We start from the raw sequence: 20434 nt of genomic DNA, 5'->3' as shown, positions 1-20434 counted from the left end.
CAGGAGATTGTGCACACTTTTACTTCATCAAAAAAACTAATTGTGCATGATTTATAAGCCTGTTTCCTCATGGGGACCTGAGAAATGTCCCCACAAGGTCAAAATCTACTGGTATTCCTATCCTTGTGGGGACATTTGGTCCCCACAATGTGATGAATACCAAGTACACACACACACACACACACACACACACACACACACACACACACACACACACACAAAATGCACATTAAAATACACTCAAATACTCGGAAATACAGTCAAATCATCCACACATGAGAGGAGACACCATAGTAATGTTATGTCACTCTGCATGGAATGACTTTAAATGCTTGTCACACTGATCTACAATGGTACTATGATACTCCAAGGTACTTTAAACATGGTATTACCATGGTACATGGTAGTTTTGATGTAAAGTACATTCGGATTCTCAGTGCTGAGAATATCTGCAGTTTTGTGTCTATCTGCATGTGTTTCTGAAGCAGCAGCTGGTGATTTTGGCAGATCTGCTGGTAATTCAGCTCTTGATCATCAGGCAAACTCTTACCGCAGGCGGCAGGAATCGCCCAGATGCCGCTTGACGATGACGCCCCTCCTCCTCCTGCTGCTGCTGCTGCTTATACGAGCGCATGACCTTTCCTGTCACAAAGTTCACGAACATCCGCAAGTCACTGCAAGTTTACGATAATAAGCCTTGAGAGGGAAAATATATCGCATGTCCAGCGTTTCACAAGAAGACTCATGGAAAGCGCGTCACTGCGCGTCCTTAGCAACGAACTTTTAGTAAACAGTTACGGGGACTTCCGGTGGCAAGCGCGGAAGCTCGCTGCTGTTCTTTTTGTGATTGTACGAGACTTCCGCAAAACTTTCAGTTTCACATTTTAGCATCATTATATATTTTTTTTTAAAATAAAGACCGTATTTAGAGCTCCTCTCCTAACTATTTATTTGTTAAAGTGCAATTGTGAAATAAAAATATGAATAAAACACCGTGCTCTTATGGCATATCACTAACGATGTACTATTTTGAATAACAAAGATTTTACAAAAATAAATCCATTTTTTTATTACTGGTTTGAAAATATATTATAGTAGTAGGCAGCTCCTAAAAAATAATATTTTATTAACATATGTGACCCTTGACAACAAAACCAGTCATAAATGTCATATTTATATTTATAAATAAGCTTTCCATTGATATAATATGGTTTGTTAGGATAGGACAATATTTGGTTGAGATACAACTATTTGGAAAATCTAATCTGAGGGTGCAAAAAATCTAAATATTGAGTAAATCCCCTTTAAAGTTGTCTAAATGAAGTTCTTAGCAATGCATATTACTAATCAAAAATTAAGATTTGATATATTTACGTTATGAAATTGACCAAATAGCTTCACGGAACATGATCTTTACTTAATATCCTAATGTTTTTTTTGCCATAAAATGTTTAATTTTGACCCATACAATGTATTTTGTCTATTGCTACAAATATACTCGTGCTACTTTTTTTAGTTTTAATTCTTCTCAGAAGTGCATCACAGGTCAAAGATTTGAATTTTGTAGAGTTCAAGAGTAAAATTTTTTATTGGTAATACAAATATTAAACAAAATAGAGTCTCAAATAACTACATTATGAATATGACATTGTTTATCCTCCAGCTCACTTTTTCTGGTCTTGGAGATGTGAAGTGGTGTAAACAGTGGACAAATTCTATAATAATAACAATAAAAATGTTTCTTTTAAAATAATGCATAGCATATATCTAGTAAAACATGCACTGGAATGCTTTAAATTGGAATATATATACATACACACACATATATATATATATTTTTTAATGCAGATTTAAATCTTCTGATTTTTCATCTGTGTAATATTTAAAAAAAATTAAAAAAAACAATAATACTGCAAAATGTTATTGCAATATAAAATAATGGTTTCTATTTTAATATACATTAAACTATTTTTTTTCCTGTGATGTAAAGCTGAATTTTCATCAGCTGTTACTCCAGTCTTCAGTGTCGCTTGATCCTTCAGAAATCATTCTAATATACTGATTTATTATTAAAATGATCAATGTTGGCAAAAGTTGTGCTGCCAAATATTTTTTTGGAACCTGTGATTTTGTTTCAGGATTCTTAGATGAATAACAAGTTAAAAAGAACAGCATTTATTCAAACTATAAATATTTTCTAACATCTTTGCCATCACTTTTTTATCAATTTAACAAATCCTTGCTAAATAAAAGCAATAATTTCTTTCAAAAAATGAAAGAATAAAAATGTACTTACCACAAACTTTTGAACAGTAGTGTATGTTGTTAGAAAACCTTTCTTTTTTAAATAAATGCTGTTTTTTAAAACTTTTTATTCATCTAAGAATCATAAAACAAAATCACAGGTTCCAAAAAAATATTATTTTTATTCATCAAATAATCCTTTTTTATTCAATTTATAAAAAACTTTTGACTGGCAGTGTATAATAACATTATTTATTTATTTATTTATTAATCTGTATCCCACTCTTGTTCTTATTTGGTTCTCTTAATGTTTGTATTTCTTATTGAAGACTTGCAAAAACTAAAATAAATAAATAAATAAATAAAATAACAAAGTGAATTAAATGGTCAATGCTAATTTGCTACAAACCAGTGTGTTTATGTTTGGATAATATATATATATAACAAAATATGATAACTAATACCAGTTTGCATTATCAAGCAGCCTAATGGACGGTTTAAAAAAAAAAGGTGGATCTGATCCAGATAAAACACTGAAGCGAATCGGTTTTCATACTGTTCTATAGCTATTGAACATAACTACAATTCAAGTATTAATGTATTAGTATGCAGTTATTGTTTAAAAAGCATCACAAATATTTAAAGTTAATCTCAGGTAAATAAATGAAACAATCCAGCGTAAAATCATGCAGAGACAGACAGCACTGATGCTGTGAAAGTGATTCATAAACGCAAACAACTGCTCATCAACTTTCACAGCATCTGTTTCTGCCACCAAACCAGCTCAACAGCTCTCACACACAAATATCTGAAAAAATACCTCAGAAAACCACTATTTCAGAACACTGTTTATTCTTAATAGCCTACTCTGTTGTTCTCTGAATGATCCACAGCTGTGTTTTTTTTGTTTAGTGATAGTTGTTCATGACTGAGTCACATGTTTGTCCTGAACAGTTAAACTGTCTGCTGTTCTTCAGAAAAACCCTTCAGATCCCACAAATTCTGTTTTTTCAGCATTTTTGTGTATTTGAACCCTTTCCAACAATGACTGTATGATTTTGAGAGCCATCTTTTCACACTGAGGACAACTGAGGGACTCATATGCAACTATTACAGAAGGTTCAAACACTCGCTGATGCTCCAGAAGGAAAAACCATGCATTAAGAGCAAGGGGGTGAAAACTTTTGAAATTTAAAGATCAGGGTAAATTTAACTTATTTTATCTTCTGGAAAACATGTGAGAATCTTCTGTAGCTTCTGAAGGGCAGTACTAAATGAAAAAAATTAACACATCTCTATTCTGTTCAAAAGTTTTCACCCCCGGCTCTTAATGCATGGTTTTTCCTTCTGGAGCAACCATTTATTAATTTATTGTATTTGAATGCGTTTTTTTTTTTTTTTTTTTTTTGGTTACTTAAATGAATTTGATTTTATATTATATTATATTATATTATATTATATTATATTATATTATATTATATTATATTATATTTTTAAGTAAGTTTTTCTAGTCACTAAATGTTTAAATCTAATTTATTTATTAATGTATTGTATTGTAATGTTTTTTTTTATATATATATATATATTTTAAAACATTTAGCGACTAGAAAAACTTACTTAAAAAGACTTAAAGAGAAATATAGAAATAAACTGGGAAGTGTAAAAAGTGTAGAAATGTGTAAAAACAGTGTAAAAATGTGCAAAAAAAGAGAAAAAATATATATTTTTTTTTTCTAGTCGCTAAATGTTTTAATCTTATTGGTCATCTTATAAGTAATTATCTTACTTTAATTAATTTTAAACTATTTATGTATATATATATATATATATATATATATATATATATATATATATATATTTTTTTTTTTTTTTTTTTTTTTTACATAATTTATTTTTGTACATTTTTACACTATTTTTTACACATTTCCACATTTTTAAACTTCCTGCAGCCCCCCAGTTTATTTCCTCCCCCCATAAAACATTATACTGGCTCTACTTTAAACCCTGCAAACAATATTTTACATTTTACACCAACTTGAGTAGAATAAAATGAGTTTCTAATGAGAATCATCTAGAACATCACTTCTCTTAATGCCCTTAAAATGCGCTTCATTTTTTTCATGTCAAATGCAATTCATTAATTGCGTTTAAAACCTCTCTGAGCAATATTAAAAATGCTATAAAGACATCTTCAGCTAATAATGAATGTTCTGTAGGCCAGATTCACCACCGGACGCAGTATGGTCTATAAGAGCGAGTGTTAAACTCCATTTACTGTGTGATTTCCTCTGCATCTGTTGTTGGCAAGACACTCATCACACTGCAAAAAAATGCTCTTCTTACTTAGATTTTTGTCTTGTTTCCAGCCAAAATATCTAAAAACACTTAAATAAAGAAGGACTTTCTAAACAAGTAAAAATTATTGTATTGTTTTCAGAAAAAACAAGTCAAAATGAAGTCGGTTTTTGCATGAAACAAGCTAAATAATCTGCCAATGGGGTAAGAAAAATAATCTTGTTTTCTGTTTGAATTTTTTATTTTTTTTGCTTAGCCCATTGGGAGATTTTTTTGTTTGTTCAAAGCAAAAACTCACTTAATTTTGACTTGTTTTTTCTGAAAACAATACAGTTTTTACTTGTCTAGAATTCCTGATTTAAGAGTTTTTAGATAATTTGGCTGGTAACAAGTTAAATTTATTGTCTTGTTTTCAAAAAACAAGTCAAAATTAAGTGCGGTTTTGTTTTCAGACAAAATATCAAAAAATTCTTAAATCAAGAAGGATTTTCTAGATGAGTAAAAAATATTTTCTTGTTTTCAGAAAAAATTGGTCAAAATTAAGTGTTTTTTGCTTGAAACAAGCTAACTAATCTGCCAGTGGGGTAGAAAAATAACCTGTTTTCTGTTTGAAATTTTTTTTTTTTTTTGCTTACCCCATTTGGAGATTATTTAGCTTGTTCTAAGCAAAAACTCACTTCATTTTGACTTGTTTTTTTCTGAAAACAAGACAATAATTTTTACTCGTCTAGAAAATCCTTCTTGATTTAAGAGTTTTTAGATATTTCGGCTGGAAACAAGTTAAAATTATTGTCTTGCTTTCAAAAAACGAGTCAAAATTAAGTGCGTTTTTGCTTAGAACAAGCGAAATAATCTCCCAATGGGGTAAGAAAAATCTTGTTTTCAGTTTGAAATAAGATTTCAATTTCTAACCCCATTGGGAGATTATTAAGCTTGTTCTAAGCAAAACTCACTTCATTTTGACTTGTTGTCTTGAAAACAAGACAATCATTTTTACTGGTCTTGATTTAGGAATTTTTTGATATTTTGGCTGGAAACAAAACAAAATCTAAGTAAGAAAAGCATTTTTTGTAGTGCATGATGGATGATGGTTTCTCATGCATTTCACAAAGCAACTATAATGCACTGTATGATTGATTATTGGCTTTTTATGAAAAAAAAATAGAAATAGTGCTTCTAAACATCCTCTAAGTGGAGAGGTCCAGACACATGAGTGATATTTGCATTGTGTGTTTTATCAATAGTGATGCATTCATTCCTGAGCAGGAAGGTCCTCAGGGTTCAGCGGCTATAAATACTGCAGTAGAAACGCTGCATCTACCTAAAAACACATTCAGACTCTATAATCACCTGACCCTGAATAGCCCAGGGATGGAGAACATGGGTCAGACGGATCAGAATCACAGAAAGACAGCTCTACTTTACTACTGCTGCTCAATACAGACAAACACCGAAGGGACGAGCCGCTTCATTCAGGCTTTGTTACTGGGTTTTCCATAATGCACAGCTGCACTGCCTTTCAAACAAAAGCTCACATGAAGAGACGCATCTTAAAGTGAACCTGGAGCGCGCTGCTCATCATCAGTATGCGGGACACGGCCGTGACGTCCTGCTGCAGCATCACCTCATTCACCGCTGAGCTCAGCCCTGCACACACACATCAATCACAGACACAGGAATGACTCACACACGCGTGACGTCACGCTCTCACCTCAAAACAACTCCTGTGCACTGGAATGCACTATAAACAACATGCTGCATATGTTATAATATACATTCAAAAATACTAACAATGACAAGAATGATAATTGTTATGATTATATAAAATATATCAATGTATTCATGTTTATGTATACCAGTCAAAAGATTTTAATGCTTTTAAAGAAGTCTCTTTTGCTTACCAAATTTGCATTTATTTAATTAAAAATACAGAAAAATGCTGTTATAATTTAAAATATTTTTACCATTTACAAATCTGCTTTTCATTTGAATATATTTTAAAATGTAATTTATTTCTGCGATCAAAGCTGAATTTGAGCATCATTACTTGTGTCTTTAGTGTCACATGACTTTTCAGAAATCATTCTGATATGCTGATTTGCTGCCTTTATTTGATCAAAAATACAGTAAAATGTGAAATATTTTTACTATTTCAAATAACTGCTTTCTATTTGAATATATTTTGAAATGTAATTTATTCTTTTGATCAAAGCTGAATTTTCAGCATCATTACTGCAGTCTTCAGAGTCACACGATACTTCAGAAATCATTCTAATATTCTGATTAACTGCATTTATTTGATTAAAAGTACATAAAATTTTGAAATATTTTTACTATTTCAAATAACTGCTTTCTATTTGAATATATTTTGAAATGTAATTTATTCTTTTGATCAAAGGTGAATTTGAGCATCATTACTTGTGTCTTCAGTGTCACATGATTTTTCAGAAATCATTCTGATATGCTGATTTGCTGCCTTTATTTGATCAAAAATACAGTAAAATGTTAAATATTTTTACTATTTCAAATAACTGCTTTCTATTTGAATATATTTTGAAATGTAATTTATTCTTTTGATCAAAGCTGAATTTTCAGCATCATTACTGCAGTCTTCAGTGTCACACGATACTTCAGAAATCATTCTAATATTCTGATTAACTGCATTTATTTGATTAAAAGTACATAAAATTTTGAAAATATTTTTACTATTTCAAATAACTGCTTTCTCTTTGAATATATTTTAAAATGTAATTTATTCCTGTGATGCAAAGCTGAATTTTAGCATCATTTTTCTTCTTTAGTGCCACATGATCCTTCAGAAATCATTCTAATATGATGATCTACTGCATTTATTTGATCAAAAATACTGTAAAAATGTGAAATATTTTTACTATTTAAAAATGTGCTTTCGATTTGAATATATTTTAAAATGTAATGTATTTCTGTGATCAAAGCTGAACTTTTTAAGTAAGTTTTTCTAGTCACGAAATGTTTTAATCTAATTTATTTATTAATTTAATTGTATTTTAATGGGTTGTTTTTGGTTTGGCCTATTTGAATTAATTTTAAGCTATTTATATATATATATATTTTTTTTTTATAATTTATTTTTGTATATTTGTACGCCATTTTTAACACATTTCCACACTTTTTACACTTCCTGCAGCCCCCCAGTTTATTTCCCTTCCCAACAAAAACATTAAACTGACTTGTTTGAATAGTATAGTGTATAAAAAGCTTTTAATTTCAGATAAATGCTGATCTTTGGATCTTTGTATTCATCAAAGAATCCTGCAAAAACTGTTTTCAACATTGATAAGGAATGTTTCTTGAGCAGCAAATCAGCATATTAGAATAATTTCTGAAGAATCATGTGACACTGAAGACTACAGTAATGATGCTAAAAAATCAGCTTTGATCACAGAAAGAAATTACATTTTATTATATATTTAAATAAAAAGCAGATTTACTAAACAGTAAAATTATTAGACAATATTACTGCTTTTACTGTATTTTTATCAAATAAATACAGGTTTGGTGAGCAGAAGAGACGTTAAAAAGACAAAAAAACCTTACTGTCCAGAAACTTTTGACTGCTATAGCCTACATAAATAAAAATACATTGATATTTTTAATATAATAATAACAACAATTATCATTCTTGTTATTATTTACACCACATAGCCTATGATTGAAGTTTTACGTCATTAACTCACTTTAAAAAAATAATTTGGGATTTCGAAACTTTTTGTTTTTTTTTAGGGGATCATGACATAAATGACTAGACAGTATGATGAAGGGACGTTTCTATCGTCCTTCCGCACGGTAAATCCGCTGCTGTAAAGCCTATTATCCAATTTGCACGCGTAAAGTGGGTCGGGCGCTTTGATTAATCGCCGCTGGCGTGTTTTTCCCTAATTGCCGTCACGTGAAGCAATCACGGTTTAGCGATATAAATGTATCGACGAGGCGCTCGCGGCTTCTTTAAGTAATGAGAAAGAGACGCAAAGAAATGTCAGCCGTGTTGAACGCGTTCCTGCGCTGCGTCGCGTTCCTGCTGCCGCCCTCTTGGCTTCAGTTTTGCTGGTGGGTTGGGGAGGCGCCACGGCCCAATCCCAGAGCTCGATTCAAACGCACAAAGCCTCTTACATATGAGGAAGTAACTGCTCAAGACGAATCCAAACCCGTCCCCTCTTCCTCCTCTGACAGCCCCGCGCCGTCACCGTCTCCGTGGCGCAGATTCTGGACGCTCTGGTCCGCCGTGGAGCGCGTCCTCTCGGCTCCGTTTGATCTTCACAAGCGCCTGGGAAGTTTGTGTTCGCCGTGCCGCGTCGCCGTCGCTTCCCCTTCGAGCGCAGACGCCAGCGGAGCCGTGGAAGAGGAGGCGTTCACGGCGGAGATCATGAGCTCCAGCACCGAGCCGCTGCAGCCGGACGCGGAGCCGCGGGAGATCAGCGCTCCGGTGACCATCACCGTGGCCATCCAGGCGGCGGAGGACGAGGAGCCCGACGAGGAGCCTTCCTCCAACACCATCGAGCTCCAGACGGGCAGCGGCAGCGAAGACGAGATCGGAAGACACGATAAATCCAGGTACACCATTCCCCTTCTAAATCGGGCTCGCGTAATAAAGTCATTGATTTCCATGGATCTCTCCATCCGTCATCCACACGCGCACAAACAAACAGCAGCCGCGCTCTCAACGCTATAAATAGACGCTCGACCTCATGAAAGTGCACGTTTCTAATTGTGATTGAGTGTGTGAGAGACACCTGTCGCAGCTCATCAGGTAGGAATGGGACCAGACCTGTTGCTCTACTAGTTCCATACATCCACATCCACTATAATGGTCCACGAACATCATGATGTAATGCTCCCACATGTCATGAGTGCTGGACACATTATACAGCATCTCAATATCTATATTGCCCCACAGCCATATCACCCTGCAGCCCAAGATCGGTTGCTCACTGAAGCTAAGCAGGGCTGAGCCTGGTCAGTACCTGGATGGGAGACCTCCTGGGAAAACTAGGTTGCTGTTGGAAGAGGTGTTAGTGAGGCCAGCAGGGGGTGCTCACCCTGTGGTTTATGTGGGTCCTAATGCCCCAGTATAGTGATGGGGACTCTATACTGTAAAAAGCACCGTCCTTCGGATGAGACGTTAAACCGAGGTCCTGACTCTCTGTGGTCACAAAAAATCCCATGACACTTCTCGTAAAGAGTAGGGGTGTAACCCCGGTGTCCTGGCCAAATTCCCTCCACTGGCCCTAGTCAATCATGGCCTCCTAATAATCCCCTTTCATTGGATTGGCTATATCACTCTCTCCTCTCCACCTGTAGCTGGTGTGTGGTGAGCGCACTGGCGCCGTTGTACTGTGGCTGCCGACGCATCATCCAAGTGGATGCTGCACACTGGTGGTGGTTGAAGAGAGATCCCCCATATGATTGTAAAGCGCTTTGGGTGTACGGAAATACACATGAAAGCGCTATACAAATGCATCATTCATTCATTCATTCATTCATCTGTGTTTGTGTCTAGATCAGTGGTTTTTGATCTTTTAGATGAGATGGAACTATAATAGAAATGTAAAAGATGTCCATATATTGTCATGTACACTCATTTTACAAACTACACTCTTAAAAATGAAGGTTCTATATTGGCATTGATGGATCTAGAATTAGAATTCCGAACATCCATGGAAAGGTTCTTTATTTTATTTTTTCTAAATGGTTCTTTAAGGAACTGCTTTAAGGTTCTTTGGCTATTCTGTAAGGCATCACTGCAAAAAAAACAAAAAAAAAACACCCTTTTGGAACCGTTTCTAAGAGTGTAAACCAATGTAGAGATATTGTTTGGTACAGTAAGTTACACTTTAGTTTTTCCAAGTCACTAAATGTTTAAAACTAATTTATTCATTTAAATGCATTTTGTTGGTTACTTGGATTAATTTCAATCAATTTCAATATGTAGTTTTTTTTTTTTTTTTTTTAAATGTTAATCTATTTATTATACTTTATTTAATATTTAAAAAAAAAAAATTCTCTTTTTTTAAACTTGTAACACATTTTCTCGATTTCCACTGATCTTTGTAAACCCCCTGGTTTTTAATTTTTGTATTTTATACTTATTTTAATTTGTATTTAATTTGTTCATAATTTGTATTTTTGAAATAGTTTATTTTACTTTTACTTTTTTCTGTACATGGTTTTTCTCAGTTTTTCCATGGACTCCCGTCTTTCTTGCAGCCCCCAGTTTATTTATTTTAATAAAGCTTTTATTTAATTTTTAATAGTTTTTGTCTAATCTCTTTTTAAATGTAACACATTTGCTGCTACTTTGTAGCCCCCAGTTTTTAATTTTAACTTGTACATAATTTGTATGCAGCCCCCCATTTAATTTATTTTAATCTAGTTTTTAATTTAATATTTTTACCTTTTTTTGGTCTAATTTCTTTTTAAATGTAACACATTTTCTCAATTTTTCTACTGATCCCCCAGCACTTCTTTGTAGCTCCCAGTTTTAATTTTTTGTATATTTTACTACTACTACTATAATTAGTTTCAACAGTTTTTTATTTTAATTTGTATATATATATATATAATTTTTTTTTTTTTTATATATATATTTTCATCCATTTATTTTAATTTATTTACTTTTTTCCCCCCTCGCCCTTCCTTGCAGCCCCCCCCCCCCATTTAATTTATTTTAATCTAGTTTTTAATATTTTTACCTTTTTTTTTTTTTTTTTTTGGTCTAATTTCTTTTTAAATGTAACATTTTCTCACTGATTCCCACTGATTCCCCCGGCCCCTGTTTTTATTTTATTTTTGTATTTTACTTATTATACTTGAATCAAATTTATATTAATCTCATTTCAATCAGTCTATTGATTTTAATTTGTACAGTTTTTCTCCATATTTCCACGAATCCCTTTAGCTCTTCCCTGTAAACCCCGGTGTGGTTCACTAGTGTCCTCAATGACCCCGTGTCCATTTCTAAGCGTCTGAACTCTGGCCGCTGGCTCATCTGTGCTGTTGATGTGCAATTAAATCTCTCCCACATGACCTATTGAGCATTTTCCCACTCTTCTTCTTGGAGCGAGCATTTAGTAGATGCGGGTAGTGGTGCGTCTGTGGCCCACGGCCCAATTTGCATTGTTGTGGAGCACTAATGAGTCGGGCTGATGCTGCTATTGTGCTTCCGCAGCCGTGGGCGGATCGTGACGGGCCGCTTTCTGCGCTTGAAGGGCTTCCCCGCCTTGTGCGACCGTCCCGAGCGGACGCGCGCTTTTAAAGGTTGTGGGCCGGAAGGCGATGAGTCATCCGTTTAATTAGATTTCTGAAGGTTATTTCTGTAGGTGAGCTGTGGAATCTCTTGAAAAGATTAGATTTGTTTCGCTGCTGGTCTCCGGAGAGCGTGCGCGGTTCAGCATGTGTTCTCTGGTCAGATGGAGAGGTCTCGGCGCTGCTCGTGTGTTGGTGTTCGTGGGCAGCGAGCCGCGATGCTCGTGTTTTCGCGCAGGCTGTTGGATTGTGGGGGAATCTGAGATTTTAGGGGGATGATGGGAAACAGACGGGCTCCCTGCTGCGGATTCGCGCCAGCTCACTAGTTTCTTGTGTCTTGTGTTTGTCCGTCAGTGGCGCGGGGACCAGCGGCGGGGAGCTGGAGGAGGAGAGCTGGCAGCCTCCGGACCCAGAGCTCATCCAGAAACTGGTGGCGCAGATTGAATATTATCTGTCCGACGAAAACCTGGAGCACGACGCCTTCCTGCTCAAACACGTCCGCCGAAACAAGCTGGGCTTCGTCAGCGTCAAGCTGCTCACCTCCTTCAAGAAGGTAAATGCCTTGTGACCTAAATGACACAGAACCTGTTTACTTGTGCATTATTTTACTCAAAGCTGTCACATAGTTTTAGCAGTTTTAGAGACGCACACACATACTCTTAATCATACAGGTGCTTCACGATGCCACAGAAGAACTCTTTTTGTTTAAATGGTTCTATAAAGAACCTTTAACATCTAAAGAACCTTTCTGTGGCGAAAGACTGTTCTTCAGATTATAAAAAGGTAAGAAAGAGATGGTTCTTTAAAGAACCTTTGGCTGAATGGCATCGCCTTTTAAAGCACCTTTATTTTTAACTGTGTATATCCATATAAAATACATATTATATACACTGCTGATCAAAAGTTTGGGATCTGTAAGATTTTTAATGCTTTTTAAATGAGACTTTTCTGCTCATCAAGGCTGCGTTTATTTGATTAAAAATACAGAAACTGTAATATTGTGAAATATTTCAATTTACAATAACTGTTCTCTATATGAATATATTCTAAAATATAATTTATTCCTGTGTCAGTACATTTTTATTCATTCTTGATGTGGGTTTTGTTTTATATTTTCATCCATTTATTTTAATTTCTTATATTTACTTTTTTTTTTTTTTTAACATGGTTTTTCTCAGTTTTTCCATGGTCCCCTTCCTGCTTCCGTGCAGCCCCAGTTTATTTTTAGTTATTTAAATATTTTTAAATTTTTTTTTCTTCCAAATATATTTATTTTATACCAATTTGAATCAAATTAATTATCTTATTTTAATCAGTCTATTTATTTTAATTTGTACAGTTTTTCTACATTTTTCCATGAATCCCTTTACCTCTTAAAACTAGTCCTAAAACACACAGAACCCGTTACTTTGTGCATTATTTTACTCAAATCTGACACAAACTTTTAGCAGATTTAGAGATGCACACAGAGTACATACACTCTTAAAAATAAAGGTGCTTCATGATGCCATAGAAGAACCTTTTTTGTTGAAATGGTTCCACAAAGAACCTTTAACATCCGAAGAACCTTTCTGTGGCGATTCAGATTATAAAAAGGTAAGAAATAGATTGGCTGAATGGCATCACCTTTTAAAGCACCTTTATTTTTAACAGTGTATATCCATATAAAATACAGAAATTATTTATTCTGCTGATCAGAATTTTGGGATCAGTAAATTAATGCATTTTAAATGAGACTTTTCTGCTCATCAAGGCTGCATTTATTTGATTAAAAAGACGTGAAATTATTTCAATGTACAATAACTGTTCTCTATATGAATATATTTTAAAATGTAATTTATTTCTGTCAGTACATTTTTATTCATTCTTTTAAAAAAAAATTAAATACTTTTATTTATCAAGGATGTGTTAAATTGATCAAAAGTGATATTCCCCGAGCCCCCATTTTTTTTTTAATTTTTGTATTTTATATTTATTTAAATCTAGTTTTTATCTAATATATTTTTTATTGTTTTAGATTTTCATTTTCTTATGCTTAATATTTCGTTGGAACCTGTGATTATTTTATTTTTCTTCATTTATTATTTTATTTATTTCTTTTTTGGGGGGGTGTTTTAATCATTTTTACAGAAATAATACTTTTATTTACCGAGGATGTGTTAAATCGATAAAGTTATCGATTTCTAATTTGAATAAATGATCTTCTTTTTAACCTTTTATTCATCAAGAATGCTAAAAAAAAAAAAAAAAATCAAAGGTCCAAAGATGATAAAAAAAAGTAGTAAGCAGCACAACTGTTTCTAACATTGATAATAAAAGTAATAAATCAGTATATTAGAATGATTTTTGAAAAAACGTGACACTGAAATATGGCTGATAAAAAATTTACCTTTGCATCACAGGAAGAAATTATATTTTAAAATGTATTAATATAGGACAGCATTATTTTAAACTGTAATATTTCACAATAAATACTTTTTTCAGTATTTTTTTAATACTATAAATGCAGCCTTGACGAGCATATGAGAATTCTTTGAAAAACATAAAAAATCTAACTAATTACAATTTTTTGAGAGGCAGTGTATACTATTATTAATTATAAAGTAATTATATTGCATTATATTTAAAATTAAATAACTTATTTTTATTATTATTATTATAAGAATATGTGTAATAAGGGTCCATTTTTTGAAACTGAGATTTACACTTCATCTGAAAACTGAATAAATAAGCTTTCCATTGATGTTCATTGATGTATTGACTTTTTCAGACAAATCTATTTTTTTAGAAAACAAGACTTATGTAATTTTGCTTTAAGTAAATGTATCTTGATTTAAAAGCTTTTAGACAATTGTAATGAAAAATAGGACAAAAGTACAGTTTAGCAAAAGAAAAATCAATTTCTCTGGCTTTCCAAAAGAGGAAAAAATATTGATGTATAACAAAAAAAAGATTTGTGTCAGTCAAAAAAGAAAAATGTCATCCGAGTCCTTTTTTTAAATTGAGATTTATACAGATTGTACAATAAATAAGCTTTACATTGATGTAGGTTTAAGATGGGACAACATTTGGCTGAGATGCAACTATTTGGAAAATCTAGAATCTGAGGGTGGAAAAAATCCAAATATTGAGAAAATCACCTTTAAAGTTGTCCAAATGAAGTTCTTAGCAATGCATATTACTAATCAAAAATTAAGTTTTGATATATTTACGATAGGAAATGTACAAAATATTGCATGTAACATGATCTTTACTTAATATCCTAATCATTTTTGGCATTAAATTGATCATTTTGTCCCATACAATGTATTTTCGTCTATTGCTACAAATATACCCTTGCAACTGGTTTTGTGCTCCAGGGTCACATATTTAAATAAAACATCTGGCTATGTGCATTCTAAAATGAGAACATCCTAAATGAGATCAAAAGTTTTGTACTTTTTAGTATGACTTCAACATTTTTGTGAAACTGTTTAATAGCCAGATTCCTGCAGAGGAACTGAACTACCCATAATCCTGATGAGAGATCAGCCAATCAGAGAAGCCTCTGTTACCGTGGAAATGAGAATCTTGGCGAGAATTAAGCAATGAGCGCCCACTCCCATGAGGCATTGCGAATGACGTAATCGCACCGGACTGTGATCAATGTTTGCATGCTGCTTAAATAATGACTAAAAACCAGTTTAATATTGTGGGTGTTGTTTCTGATTGTCATTCACAATACTTCACAGAAGACCTAGGTGGTTTTTTTTTATTTTATAAACCTGTTAATGCATTTTCTCCTTTTTGCTTTAAATCAGTGTTTGTGGATCATCCTTGAAATGGTTGCTTTGGCTTTGATTCACGACTCTTTATTTAAGGATGTTTTATGCCTATGAAGAAAGTCAATGAGAGCCTTTTAACTAATAATGAATGGTAGTAAATGATGGTTTTGATGGGCTACTGACTTAAAAGGAACTGGCATTTCAAAATGTTCCACTTCAACTTCCTTTTTTCAATAAGAAATCACAAGCACAGGGGGAAACGCATTTGTCGAATCATTTGAAGCACTCCGCTCTAAATTACGGCTCTGCCATCGTATCTCGCTGCTGGAGCGATGGCTAAATCTGGCTCGAGTTGCTCTTTCACTGCCTTTTCTGTGCTTCATCAGTCTCAATTAAAGCTGTACTTTGATGTGCAATGACAAGGGAATATAATTACTTTTCTCTTTGAGATATTAACACTGAATGAGCGACAATCAAGGCTTGTGTGTTGATAAATGGACCCTAATTAACATCGTAAATCATTATTTACAACACTCAAGCATTTGATATTTGTGACCATGGACCACAAAACCAGTCATAAATTGAGATTTATATCTCTGAAAGCTGAATAAATAAGCTTGCCATTGATGTTTGGTTTGTTAGGATAGGACAATATTTGGCTGAGATGCAACTATTTGAAAATCTGGAATCTGAGGGTGCAAAAAAAAAATCCAAAATATTGAGAAAATCACCTTTAAAGTTGTTCAAATTAAGTTCTTTGCAATGCATATTACTAATCAATTTAAGTTTTAATATATTTACAGTAGGAAATTTACTAAATATCTTCATGGAACATGATCCTAATATCCTACTGATTTTCGGAATAAAAGAAAAATCGATAATTTTGACCTATACAATGCGTTTTGGGCTATTGCTACAAATATGTATTTTTTGACCAATGGCATCAATCTTAATATAAATCTCTCTTTTTTTTTCCCTTATTTGGAAAGCCACAGAAATTCTATGATTTTCTTTTGCTACAGTGCACTTCTGTCTTTTTCAGTACAAATATCTATATGATTTTAAGGCAAGATGCATTTATTTGAAACAAAATGACAAAAATAGATCTTGTTCTCTAAAATAAATCAATCAAAATTGCATTTTAACTTAAAGGAACAACTCTGCTAATGGGATCAGAAAAATGTGACCCTGGATCACAAAACCAGTCTTTAGCAGCACTGGAAATAGCCAAAAATACAGTGTATCGGTCAATTTTTTTCTTTTATGCCAAAAATGACAATTAAATAAAATTCACGTTCCATGAGGAACCATAAAAATATATAACGTAATTTTTGATAAGTAATATGCATTGCTAAGAACTTAATTTGGACTTTAAAGGCGATTTTCTTATTCGTTTTTTTGGCATCCTCAGATTCCAGATTTTCAAATAGTTTCAAATATGGTCCTACTCTAACAAACCATACACCAATTATTCAGGTTTCAGATTTTTCTTTTTTGACTGACTTTTTTTTATATCAATATATTTTTTCCTCTTTTAGAAAGCAAGAGAAATTCTATGATTTCTCTTTTGCTAAACTGTACTTTTGTCTTACTTTCCAGTACAGTAAACACTTTTAAATCGAGATACATTTAATTGAAGCAAAATGACAAATCTTATTTTCTGAAAAACATTTTTTTTCTAGATTTTCAAATAGTTGCATCTCGACCAAATATCAAATCAATCAAACCACATACATCAATGGAAAGCTTATTTATTCAGTTTTCAGATAATGTGTAAAATAAGTATTTTTTTTTATTGGCCACAATAAATGGCCACTCTAAAATGTGGAGTTTTACTGTATTGGGGGGTCCGAAAACCAATCAGTATCTGATGCGACCACCATTTGCAATAAAGTCTTGGACCTTTGAGTTCAGCTCATAAAAAAATAGGGGGCAAAAACAAAACTGCGTATTTGTTGTTTCGATTACCATTATAGACTTTAACCCAACTATGACCACTTCTGGGAAACATGGAAATGTGAAAACAGTCGATGTGAATCTTAACTTGATTATTGGTCATACCTGAAGATGAATTGCTTCCTGTCTGTCTTTTCCTCAGGTCAAGCACTTGACGCGAGATTGGAGAACCACAGCGTACGCCTTGCGTCACTCCAACTTGCTGGAACTGAACGATGAGGGCCGTAAGGTGCGACGCAGGACGACCGTACCAGTTTTCGCCAGCGAGTCACTTCCAAGTCGCATGCTTCTGCTCAGCGAGCTCAAGCGCTGGCCGGAGCTGGGCGTGGCGCTCGGGGCCGACGGAAGTAACGGCTCAGCGGGTCCGACCCAGCAAGAGCGGCTGATGGAGCTCCTGCTGAAGGCCTTTGGAAACTACGGACCCATCGCCTCGGTGCGGGTCCTCAAACCCGGGAAGGACTTGCCGGCCGACCTGAAGAAGCTGAGCGGCCGCTACTCCCAACTGGGAACGGAGGAGTGTGCCATCGTGGAGTTCGAAGAAGTGGAGGCGGCCATGAGAGCCCACGAGGCGGTCGGTGGAGACGGCGGTGCCAGAGGGTCTCTAGGATTGAAGGTGGTTCTAATCGGCACCAAGCCGCCCAAGAAAAAGGTACCAAAGGACCGGCCGCGGGACGAGGGACCAGGCGGCATTCGGAAGAGTCGTTCGCTCAACAGCCGCGTCAGAGAGTTGCAATATCACGGCGATGACTCTGCCGCAAGTTCTTCGGAAACCGAGAGCAATCCCACGTCGCCGCGTTTGGCCCGCAAGTCACGCTCTTGCAACAAGCTTAGCCCAACAAGCGCTGGGCCCAATCACCTCAGTCCGGTGGTGTCGCCACGCTCCAGTCCGTGGAGCAGCCCGCGAGCCAGCCCTTGCACCCAGCGCAAGCCGCACCACTCGGGGAAGTCTCCCCTGGTCAGCGAGGGCCGCTTGAGCCCCGAAGCGGGACGCCGTTGGGCGGACTATTCCTCGGACAGCAGCTTGACCCCTTCGGGCAGCCCGTGGGTCCAGCGGCGGAAGCAGGTGGCTAGTCAGGAGAGCAGCCCGGTGGGAAGCCCGATGCTCGGGAGAAAGATCCAGAACGCGGACGGGCTTCCTCCGGGAGTGGTCCGGCTCCCACGAGGTCCGGACGGAACGAGAGGCTTTCACTCGGCTCCCTCCGGCGAGCGGGGCACGCAAACCTGTCTTTAAAGACCGCCCCCCGTTGTCGCCCGGACCCTCGCACTCTCAATGCAGTCGTGAGCATCTCTGTAGGACTGGCCTGTCTTTTTGTAAAACCTTTTTCTATATGCTATTTTTGTTAACGTTTTATACATCTTAATTTCTCGCTGAATGATGGCATCATGAGGGAAGCTGTTCTGAAAGCGTTTCGGTTTTAAACGCCGCCGTATTTTCCGTTCTCCCGGTGTCCGGTGTCTCCCGTGTCAATGTTGTAAATGTATTCCGTGCTGGTCGTGGTTCAGCCTCTTCGACGACCGATCTCGGGAGCCCCGGCGCTGGATCTCTATTTAGTTTTATTTGCTTTATGCCTTCAAACAATGCTTCTCCTTTCAGTCATCAGATGGGATCAGATTTTTTGTTTCTCTGTTCTTCGGTTGAGTCCTCTCTGCTTCCTCTCTGTTGAAAGTGTTTGAGGTTTCTGTCCTGAGCACAAATGCCTCGTATCTGCCTTCATCCGAGTTAAGGCAATGCACAGTCTGCTTCCTTACTGTACAAATAAATCACTACAATCGCAGTTATCTGGGGTATTGCTCATTTCTTCAGATCCAATATTCTTTGGCTTTTGGCCGTTTTGTTTTGCATTTGCCGTTCGGGTTTGATGCAAATTGGTGAGTCTCTGCTGCTTCACATTGCATTCAGATTGTTTATTGTTCAAAATATGCACTTTTAAGGTCATTGAACACAGAGTCCGAAATGTTTGCATGTTAAAAAATAAATACAACCTCATGTTGTGTCAATTACATTTACACACTGCCTCTGAAACTTTTGTCCACCAAAATCGTATCAGGTTTGATTTTTCTGTTTTTGCATCCACTGCAAGCATTTTGATAGGAAAGGATGATGAATATGAAAACACCTATGAAATTTTCAAAAAATTCATATTCGTCATCCTTTCCTATCAAATGGCTTGCAACAGCTGTGAAAACGCAGAAAACAAAGTTCAATTAGTAGTTTGAAATGAGGATTTTTAAAGAAAAATGCTTCCTTGGCTCCTGTTTTTGCATCTGTAGCAAGCATTTTGATAGGAAAGGATAACGAATGCAAAAATTAAAACGCATACGAAAATTTGACTTTTTTTTTTTTCCGTATTCATCAAACCAGATTTTTTTTATGATAGGTGAGAGTTTCGGAGGCAGTGTGTAAACATAATTGACACAAGATGAGCATGACTAATATGAAAAAAACATACGAAAATTTCTGACTGTGCAAGTGTACAATGACCTTGAGTCTGAAATAGTCGTATGCAGTTTTTTTTTTTTTTTTTCCATATTCGTCAAACCTGATTTTATTTATTTATTTTTTTTTAAAAGATGGACAAAAGTTTCAAAGGCAGTGTGTAAACGTGATTAAAACAATGTAAGGTCGTATTTTTTAACGTGTGAAAAATTCGGATTCTGTGCGATGAACTGGACAAGCCAACAATATGCATTAGTATTAAAGGGTTAGTTCACCCAAAAATAAAAATTAGCCAGTTTACTCACACTCCAGGCATCCTTAATGTATGAGACTTCCTCCTTTCAGACGAATCCAGTCTGAGTTATATTAAAAATTATCCTGGCACTTCCAAGCTTTGATTTGGCAATAGGTGGGCGTTTCTCTTCATCAATCCAAAACAAGTCCAATAAAGTGCATC

At 35.2% G+C, this 20434-nt stretch overlaps 1 protein-coding gene across 1 annotated transcript; it reads left to right on the top strand.

Moving 5' to 3' along the window:
- Positions 1–8396: 8396 nt before the first annotated feature.
- LOC141345806 (la-related protein 6-like) lies at positions 8397–19315 on the top strand. Its single transcript, XM_073850727.1, has 3 exons — positions 8397–9129; positions 12175–12373; positions 17683–19315. The coding sequence occupies exons 1-3, from the start codon at positions 8531–8533 to the stop codon at positions 18769–18771; spliced, it is 1887 nt and encodes a 628-aa protein (XP_073706828.1). The 5' UTR covers positions 8397–8530; the 3' UTR covers positions 18772–19315.
- Positions 19316–20434: the final 1119 nt, after the last annotated feature.

The sequence above is a fragment of the Garra rufa genome, chromosome 11 (genome assembly GCF_049309525.1).
Source record: "Garra rufa chromosome 11, GarRuf1.0, whole genome shotgun sequence".
NCBI lineage: Eukaryota > Metazoa > Chordata > Actinopteri > Cypriniformes > Cyprinidae > Garra > Garra rufa.
The sequence above is the reverse complement of the archived record's forward strand: the minus strand, read 5'-3'. Positions and strand labels throughout refer to the sequence as shown.

What these genes read in the sequence shown, in the direction of transcription:
- LOC141345806 (XM_073850727.1), top strand. Translation starts at nt 8,531, where the DNA reads ATGAGAAAGAGACGCAAAGAAATGTCAGCCGTGTTGAACGCGTTCCTG. An exon ending in GGAAGACACGATAAATCCAG is followed by an intron (nt 9,130 to 12,174) that starts GTACACCATTCC and finishes TTTGTCCGTCAG; the next exon opens with TGGCGCGGGGACCAGCGGCG. An exon ending in TGCTCACCTCCTTCAAGAAG is followed by an intron (nt 12,374 to 17,682) that starts GTAAATGCCTTG and finishes TCTTTTCCTCAG; the next exon opens with GTCAAGCACTTGACGCGAGA.